This window comes from Stigmatopora nigra, chromosome 1, assembly GCF_051989575.1.
Source record: "Stigmatopora nigra isolate UIUO_SnigA chromosome 1, RoL_Snig_1.1, whole genome shotgun sequence".
In the NCBI taxonomy this organism is placed as follows: Eukaryota; Metazoa; Chordata; class Actinopteri; order Syngnathiformes; family Syngnathidae; genus Stigmatopora; species Stigmatopora nigra.
The window spans coordinates 171,744-181,209 of NC_135508.1; the positions used below are offsets into that span (position 1 = coordinate 171,744).

The 9,466-nt window shown below is 43.5% G+C and overlaps 2 protein-coding genes across 2 annotated transcripts in view; both read right to left on the reverse strand.

The window, feature by feature from the left end:
* The window catches only part of dnajc5aa (DnaJ (Hsp40) homolog, subfamily C, member 5aa), a 118,299-nt gene that overhangs the window by 30,606 nt on the left and 78,227 nt on the right, over positions 1-9,466 (reverse strand). The gene's annotated exons all lie outside the window — the stretch shown is intronic.
* Positions 4,791-8,829, reverse strand: ada (adenosine deaminase). The gene is made up of 11 exons (XM_077720882.1): positions 8,643-8,829; positions 7,743-7,804; positions 7,550-7,672; positions 7,325-7,468; positions 7,146-7,261; positions 6,133-6,257; positions 6,002-6,073; positions 5,839-5,940; positions 5,710-5,777; positions 5,514-5,643; positions 4,791-4,936 (listed from the first exon to the last, which is right to left on the reverse strand). Exons 1-11 carry the CDS (start codon positions 8,688-8,690, stop codon positions 4,832-4,834), a joined length of 1,095 nt encoding a protein of 364 aa, XP_077577008.1. The 5' UTR covers positions 8,691-8,829; the 3' UTR covers positions 4,791-4,831.

Genomic DNA, 9,466 nt, shown 5'->3' on the forward strand with positions numbered 1-9,466 from the left:
CAACCAACGCCAAAAAATATTGATCTAAAACAATGTTTATTTAATTTTTTTTCTTAGTAAGGGAAAATCATTTATTTAATCATTAGTTTTCCATTGCAAAAGGAAAATTTTCTTGAATTATTTTCCATATTAAAGTGGAAAAATGAAAATATTTTTATATATTTTTAGATTTTCCAAAATGATTTTTGAACTAAAAACAGAAAAAAATGTATCAAAAATTTCAATTATTGATTTAAAAGGGGGAAAACCAGTAAATATAATATACATCTATATATCTATCATTTTAATTTGATCCAAAAAAAAAAGTCGGCAATCACGATTGACTTTCTCGGGCCACACAAAATGATGCGACGGACCAAATTCTGGCCCGCGGGCCGCCACTTTGACACCAGTGCTTAAAACAATCATTATATTAGCATGATGACGTCCACTAAAAGTATCGCAATGTGTCAATTGGGCGCGGGCAGTCCCCATCAGGATAGACCTTCCTTGGTTCCTTCCTTCCTTTTTTTCCTCCAACGAGAGAGAAGAGAACAGCTGTTGGAACAAGAGCTTTTCCAGACCTCTTGTCAGTGAGTGAACGAGCGAGCGCGTGCGTGGTGCGTGCTCGCGCTCGGCCGAGTGCGTCGTTCGCTCATTTGACGGCAACCCAGTTCAGCTGTGCTCGACTCGGCTCGACGTCCGTTCGGGCTTCCTTCGGCTAGCTTCGACTTGAGCGGGAAAAGAGGGAAAAAACGAGGGAGGGATTCCATGAAGGAGGGACAGCGGGGCCCTCGGAACAAGCGGAGAAGAGGAGGAGGAAAAAGCGGAGGAGGAGGAGGCCTGGACACCAAGGTGAGTTAGTCCTATTGTTTTGTTATTCGCTCGCCTTTCGGGGGGAAGCGGACATACTCAAGTCGTTCGGGCTCTTTTGTTTCCTTCCGCCTCCGCAATCCGGGGTGACGTCGTTTCAATTGAGCCATGTTCGCTAACCGTTAGCTTAGCTCCAGCCGAGCCTCCATTACATTCGTGGGTTCCTTATTTTTATGGGAGGGGTGGGGGGTCTTGAGTAGGAAAGGGGGCGACTTGAAGGGAAGCAACGAACCAGCGAAAGGGCAGCCATTGGTAGGGAACAACCCACGACCCCACACACACACATACAGACACGCACGCCATCTTCAGTTGAAGATGGCGAAGCTGCCTAATGTGGAAAAGATGTCGCTTATTGACTCTCCCACACGGACAAACTGTTGCACATGGCCAAATACTCGATGTGTCGTGTGGCATAAAAGGTGACGCCAAGGGCAGGCAGGCGGGCAAACGGCCTCCTCGCTTGGCGGACACATTTAGGCTAAAGACCGAGATGGACGCTTAAAGATTGGGGTTAGAAGGCAGCTTGTGACGCTCCACCAAATGTTTTGCGGCTGTCCCGACCAAAACACTTCCAGAAGCTTAAGTTCAGCCTGTTGCGTGGCTCGCTTTCGACGCTAGAGGGAACCCCGACCATCACAAGACATCTTGAAATGGCATGGCGTGTGTCAAATGGTGGCTCGGGGGGCAAATGTGGGCCGTCGCGTAATTTTGTGCGGCTCGGGAACGACAATCATGTTGACTTTCTGTTTTATGATCAAATTCAAACGAATATTATATATAAAGGGTGTCAGACTCGGGTTGGTTCGCGGGCCACTTTAACGTCAATTTGGTTTCATGTGGGTCAGACCATTTTAGATTGAATGTTTAGATTTTTTAAAATAAATTGATTAAAAGAACTGGATTAAAATCCCTGAATATTCTGTTTTTTAAGATCTAAAACAATGTTTATTTGAGATATTTTTATATAATTTAGATGACAAAATGCTTTTTGAACTAAAAACAGAAAAAAAATATTTAAAAAATGACAATTATTGATTTAAAAGAGGGAGAATCTGGAAATTATATATTTTTTAATTGGATTATAAAAACTGGATCAAAAGCCTTATACATTCCGATATGCAACTGTCTATTTGAATTTTTTTCCTAGTAAGGGAAAACATCAACATTTTCATTTCAAATGGGAAACAAATCACCAAAAAATGGATTAAAAATGATAATGATTGATTTAAAAGGGAGAAAATCAGGAAATATAATATACATCTATACCCTTCATTCTAAACAGAAACTCATGATTGACTTTCCCGGGCCACACAAAATGATACGGCGGACCACATTATGGCCCCCGGGCCACTACTTTGAGACCCGTGCTTTAAGGCTCCGCAAATTGTTACTTTTGGCTCAAAAGCTGAAAATAAGGCTGGCAGTGGGATCAAAATCTCCCAACAATATTTATTTGAACTTTACTTATACCGAGGGTGGACCAAAATAGGGATCGTGGGCATTATTTAGCCTTCAGCGGCCGACCTTTGACCTCAGCGGCCCACAACTGGATCAACGTGGTGTTTACGGAAGATCCGGAGTGTTGACTGGCCTTTGACGGACATTTCCCGACTGGCCGCTGAAGATTTGCCCCCTCTGGTTTTGGCCGGGGAGGCTTTAGCCAGTTAATTCTGGCGTCCGCTTCTATTTATACACGCTAGCTCGTCAAGAGTGGAGAGGAAAGGGAGGGAGGGAGGGAGGGAGGGGAGGGCCGGCGGCGGAGAGCAGGTGGCCACTTTGACTGATTTGTTTACGCCCCCAAATGCCTGAGAAACGCACGCAGGTCAACCCTAAACTTTGCCTTTTTTTATAGCACTGGTGTCAAAGTGGGGGCCCGCGGACCAAATGTGGCCCACCTTATCATTTTGTGTGGCCCGAGTGAAATAATTCCAGAAAAAATTGTTTTCCTTTTGAAATGAAAAACAAATGATTTGAAGAATTGTTCCCTTACTAAGAAAAAAATCAACTTAAATAAACAAATAATAGTTTTTAATGTTGCTTTTAATCCATTTATTTAAAAAAAATCTAAATATGGTCTGGCCTACGTGAAATTTTTTTAATCTATTTTTCTGTTTTTTTTTTTAGTTCAAAAATAATTTTTTGAAATCTAAAAATATATTTAAAAAAGCTCAAATAAACATTGTTTTAGATCTATAAAAAAACGAAAATTTCAAGTCTTTTAATCCATTTTTATAAAAAAATCTAAATATATCTGAAAAGGTCTGGCCCACATAAAAGAGTCTGACCCCCTTGCAGTTTAAACCATATCCAACCACTAGAGGGAGGCATTGGACTGAAAAGTAAGCATTCGTTGGTGTGTTTGCCGGGCAGGTGTAATGAGAGCGCCGGTCACGGACAGATGATGGACGTGGAGACGTCGTACTCGGACTTCATCAACTGCGATCGCAGCGGGCGCCGGAACGCCGTTCCCGACATCGTCAGCGAGGACAAAGCCGACCCCGCCGCCGGCCAGGAAATGGCCGCCGGGGACTCCAAAGACGCAGGTGGGTCACCACGCCGCAGGTAGGCCTTCTTTGGCGCCCCCACAACGCTCGGATTTGGCGCCGTATTTCTCCATAAAAGCTCGCTTTTCGCCGCCGTCTCGTAGGCTAAAACCCGCCTTTTTCCTCGTTTCTAACGGGGTTTGCGCGTTTGCTTTGGTCAGGCCAACCCGAGTCAACTTCGGCGGCGCCCGAGGCCCCGGGATCTGCCGGTCAAGAGGGCGAGGGTGGCGGTGGCGGCGATGGACCGTCCTAAATGGCGAGCGGTCTTTGGAGATGGACGCTTTGGACGTTTGGGCAATTTGAGCAATGTGTCCTTTGTTTGTATTCTCTCCTCTGTCGACGTCTCTGGTCTTTTTCAATCCCCACCCGCCTGTTACGGCTGTCCTTTTTTTCTCTCTGCTGGTATCCCATCTCGCCACCAGGGGGAGTCGTAACACCACCGTCCCTTCCATTTCCATCCAAGCCCAGCCAGCGTGCGTACGTACGTACGGACTCTATTTATTGCTAACTGTTGCGTGATAACTTTGTGATAGCCATTTTCATTGTGTAATAAAAAAGTTGGAAAAAAGGAACCTAGTTGAAGTGAATATCCACTTTTTGGTGAAGGTGACAGACTTTTCCACAAAGGCCACCGGATTTGCTCGCTCTCAAAATCGTGACCTTTAATGTCAACTCGACTTCACGTGGCCCGCACCATTTTAGATATATTATTTAGATTTTGAATTTTATAAATGGATTAATAGAACTGGATTATAAACCCTGGATATTCAGTTTTTATAGTTCCAAAACAATGTTTATTTGAGCTTTTTTTTTAGATTTTACAAAATGATTTTTGAACTAAAAACAGAAAAAAATTGATAAAAATACAATCATGGTTTGAAAGACCTGAATATTCTATTTTTTATAGATCTAAAACAATTTTGAGCTTTTTAAAAATGTTTTTTTACATTTTACAAAATGATTTTTGAACTAAAAACACAGAAAAAATGGATTAAAAAAAATCAATTATTGATCTAAAAGGGGAAAAATCAGGAAATGTAATAAACTGTATTTTAAGGACTATAAGGCGCACTTAAAAGTCTGAAATTTTCTCCAAAATCGACAGGGCGCCGTATCATCCATTGCGCCTTATTTATGGAACAAAAATTAAAGTGTCATTGATTGAGAGTGCGCCTTATAGTCAGGAAAATATAATCTTTTTAATTTGATCCTAAAGCAGAATGTCGTTATTGACTTTCCCGGGCCGCACAAAATGTGACGGCGGGCCACATTTGGCCCGCTGGGCGGCCACTTTGACACCCGTGTTCCAAGGCGTCACTGGCAGTGAAGGGGCGGGCCCATGGCGTCGGCCTGCCGCTTTCTTCTCTCCCGGGTCAGCGGTGGCATTTCCGTGGGCAAAGGTCGCCGTGGCTGGCCCCGCCCACCTCGGGCAAAGGTCAAAAGGGCGTGCTCCGCGTCATGCCGTAAGCCCGATACAGTTGGAGGAGGAGCTCCTTCTTCTCCGTCTCCGGTAAGAAGGAAGACGCTGCTGAACAGATGTTCTGGAAAACAATTTTAGTCCTTCAAAAAGGGTGTCAAAGTGGCGGTTAGGGGGTCATTTTGTAACGTCTAAAAAAGTATATATATAAAAAAAACCTCATACGGATTGTTTTAGATCTATAAAAATTTGAATATTTTGGGCTTTTAATCCATAATTGTAGTTTTTTAAATCATTTTTCCTCTGTTTTTAGATAAAAAATCATTTTGTACAATCTAAAAATATATACAAAAAACCCTCAGATAAACATTGTTTTATATCTATAAAAACTGGAATATTCAGGGATTTTAATCAATTTTTAATCCATAATTGTCATTTTTTAATAATATTTTTTTGTTTTTAGTTCAAAAATTATTTTTGCAAAATCAAAAAAAAAATATTAAAAAAACCCTCAAATAAACATTGTTTTAGATCTATTAAAGACGAAATATTCAGGGCTTTTAATCCATTTATGTATATTTTTTTAAATATTCTATCTAAAATGGTCCACATAAAACCGAGTTGACGTTAATGGGGGCCACGAAGCAGCCCTCCATTCGACTTCTACTTAAAAGTAGAACGGACGCCACGGTCCGACTGACCAGTCTGCGAAATTCCTGTCGCGTGAAGCCCATGTGGCGTCCGGCCACGCCGTAGTCCAGCTGCAACGTGGAGTCAAAGATGAGCGGGTCATCGGTGTTGAGCGAATAGTTGGCCTTGTCCTTCCTCAACCTGCGTGAACAAAACAAACGTCAGCCCCTCCCTCTCGGCCACGCCACGCCCACGGCGTTCCCTCACGTGACGACGGGATGTTGTCCAAAGTCGCCGGCGTAGGCGCCCGTCATCCTACTGGAGATTGGACACACCTGGCGAGTGGACATCCACCCTGGTTGACTTGTCTTCCGTTTGGATTTAAAAGGCAGTTACCTCAAAGTGGACATTTTGTGCCAAAAGTCGGGCGTAAAGCTCCGGGTCTTCCAGGGTCCTGTAGCCGTGACCCACGCGTTCCGCCTTCAGCACGTCCACGGCCTGCCGTCACACATTCGGCCTCAAGGGGCATCCGCCCCGAAGCAACGCAACGGCGTCGTACCTCTTTGACCACGGACGGCGGTCCCACCTCGCCCGCGTGGACCGTCCGGCGGATCCCGCAGCGCACCGCTTCCTGTGGAAGCAAAGCCGACATGCTTGGGAAACGCCCACGTTAGCTGACCGTTATCTTACCTGATAGGCCAGCATGTGTCCCGGATAGGCTTGACAGTCCAGCGACTCGTCACCCGCCAGGTCGATGGCCACCACGCCCTCGTGGCGGTACTTCTTGCACAGTTCCACTACGCTCGCCGACCAGCCTGCGGTGAGAATTGGGTTCGGGGTTAGCTTATGGCGGAATTGGATTTTTATACATAGCACTGGCACCCGGACGTTTCGTCGAACGGACGTTTGGTCGAACGGACGTTTGGTCACCAGATTCGCTCACTCTCAAAATTATAATCATGTCAGAGAGAGAAAGTTTACTTTTTACAGTACATGTGTCAAAGTGGCGCCCCGGGGGGCCCAATGTGGCCCGCCGCCTTATTTTGTGCGGCCTGGGAAAGTTAATCATGAGTTTCTGTTTTAGGATCAAATTCAAATGAAGAGTATATCTTCACGACTATAAGGCGTACCATTTTAATTTTTGTTCCATATATAAGGCGCCCTGTCTATTTTGGAGAAAGTTGAAGACTTTTAAGTGCGCCTTATAGTCGTGAAAATATGCTATATTGAAGTTTCCCCATTTTAAATCAATCATTGTCATTATTAAACCATTTTTTCTGTGTTTTTAGTTAAAAATAATTTTGTAAAATCTAAAAATATTTATAAAAAAGGATTAAAAATGACAATTATGGATTAAAAGAACTGAATTAAAAGGCCTGAATATATTTTTTATAGATCTTAAACAATGTTTATTTTAGCTATTTTTAAATATATTTTCTAATTTTCCAAAATTATTTTTGAACTAAAAACACAGAAAAAAAATGGATTAAAAAGAATACAATGATTGATTTAAAAGTGGGAAAAATCAGGAAATATAATATACATGTATACTCTTCATTTGAATTTGATCCTAAAACAGAAATCGACTCTCATGGGCCGCACAAAAAGACGCGTCGGTCCACATTTGGCCCGCGGGCCGCCACTTTGACACCAGTGTTATAAAATGCGGGATGGGCTCGTTATCTGATTGTGCGGTGGCTTACTTGGCATGTGTCGCATGCAGCAGAGAATGGAACGAACTTTGACCCCAAAGGCCCTCTCGCCGTCTCTCAGGCCGCGGTTGACCAGTCGGACCACCTCGTCCGGGTTCACGTCACCCCTGGACAACGGAAAAAAGCCATGAGGCGTAGCCCGGGGCGTAGGTGCGACGGGGGTGCCGTACTCGGCCTGGTCCCACGGAAGGGGCTGGACGTCGGCGTTGGCCAGGAGGTGCGGACTGTATCGGACCTCGGCGTAAATCACGCCCTGCCGGGCTCTGTCCTCCACAAACTCGTAGGCGATCCTCTGGATGGCGTCTCGGTCTCCGCTAAGACGCAGAAGAATACGAGCTCAGTCATTGGACGGCTGGGTAGATACGTTTTAAAGGGTGAGGAGGGTGTCGGATTACGCGATAATGTGCATGTAGATGGCAAACTTGGCCAGGAAGCCGGTGAGAGAGAAAGGTTCGTGGAGGACCAGCAGTTGCCGCAACTCCTCGGCAGTTTCGGCCGGTGGGCGGATTCCCCGTCTCCTGTAGGGGGCGATAAAGAGGCCGGTCACAACAGAAGGTCGGGGTCTTTCTCTCTGGTGTACTTCCTCACTTGGCCACATCGATGATGGTTTGCGCTCGGATGGCTCCGTCCAGATGAACATGGAGTTCCACCTGAGGACGACAACGGTGGGAATCACGTGACTCGCAGGTAAACACAAGGACTCACTCACTCACAGGCTTTTCACAAAGGTTTTTGGTCGCTAGATTTATTCGTCTTTCTATTGTTTTTGGGGGAAAGGACGAACATGTGAAATGAGTCTAAATTTTGGTATTTTTTATTTAATTTTATTTGGTTTTTATTTTATTAATCTATTTCTTTCGTCTATTTTTTACATCTTTTTTATATTTATTATTATATTTTATATTTATCTAATTTTTTAAATATATTTTTATATACATATTTATTTAGTCATTCATGCATTTATTCATGCATTCATGAATATATATTTTTTTTTAAAATTGCTTCCATTTGAAATGAAAACAAATAATTATTAAATGTTTACCCTTACTAAGACAAAAAATAATATGAACAAATATTTTTTTTATATTTTGATATATGTATTTAATTTATTCATTCATTCATGTATTCATTTATTTATTTTATTTACTAATTTATTTTTAATTTTGTTTATTTCTTATTTTGTATATATTTTTTTTCCTGTATCTGCACCCCCCCCCCCTTTCTTGCTACTGTCACAATGAAAATCCCCGAGAAACTGGATGAATAAAGTTATCCAATTAAAAAAAAAAGAGTAAGACTGAAAGATTGTCATTGCTGTTTTAGACGACGATAGACGTCCAATTCAGGAAGAATTTTGGACCGACTTGAAACGAATAGCGATCGAACCTCGGGGACGTCTCATTTCCATGCCGACGGCCAACGCAAGAGGGCGTCAGTGAGTCGCTTTTCTTTCTTTGGGATGTGCTCGCTCGCCTGGTCCGCTCTTACCTTGGGCTCGTCGAAGACTTCCGACCGCGGGGAACCCTCGTCAGACATGCCGCCGCTGCCTCACAGAACACAAAAAAAGAAACTCAGAGGGAGAGAAAGAAAGAGAAAGAGAAGGAGAGAGAGAGAGAGAGAACGCTTCATTGAGCGGCTCCTTTTCAAGCGTGCCTGTCCACTTCCGGCTTTGGAAATTGCACACATCAGCAAAGTCCGGCCACTCCCACCCCGCCCCTCCCCTCCCTTTCCCCGCCCACCTGCTTTGTGCAGGAGCACCAATAAACACGTCGCATCACCCCGCCGGTCACTCATGGCTATTCATTAATCGGGTTTACGCGCGGGTGTCAAAGTGAAGGCCCGTGGGCCAAATCTGGTCCTCCGCTTCATTTTGTGCGGCCCAAAAAAATTAATCGTGAGTTTCTGTTTTAGGATCAAATTAAAATGATAGATGTATATTATAATTCCTAAACTTATTTTCTAAATATTATATCTAAAATGGACCACAGTCAAATCGAGTTAACGTTAAAGCAACCCTAGTTCGACACCCTTGAAATAAAGAAAGGAAAAAGCCATTTGTTTTTTTTTCTTTTTTGTATTTCCACATAGAATCATAAATATCCATACTTATAAACACTCCACGAACTGTAAAACTTTGCAAAGACAATGAGAAATGTACAAAAGAATAGACATCTCCATAGAAACGTTGAGGGTGATTGGAGCGGGCGAGAGGACGCCATCTGGCGGCCGTTGGGCTTTAGTTCGGGTTTAGTTCAGGTTCATTCGGGGAGCCGGACGACTTCCTGAGCTTTATGGCTTCCCCGCAAAGGCCA

What these genes read in the sequence shown, in the direction of transcription:
- ada (XM_077720882.1), bottom strand. Translation starts at nt 8,690, where the DNA reads ATGTCTGACGAGGGTTCCCCGCGGTCGGAAGTCTTCGACGAGCCCAAG. An exon ending in AAGTCTTCGACGAGCCCAAG is followed by an intron (nt 7,805 to 8,642) that starts GTAAGAGCGGAC and finishes TGTCGTCCTCAG; the next exon opens with GTGGAACTCCATGTTCATCT. An exon ending in CTGCATGCGACACATGCCAA is followed by an intron (nt 6,258 to 7,145) that starts GTAAGCCACCGC and finishes TTCTCACCGCAG; the next exon opens with GCTGGTCGGCGAGCGTAGTG.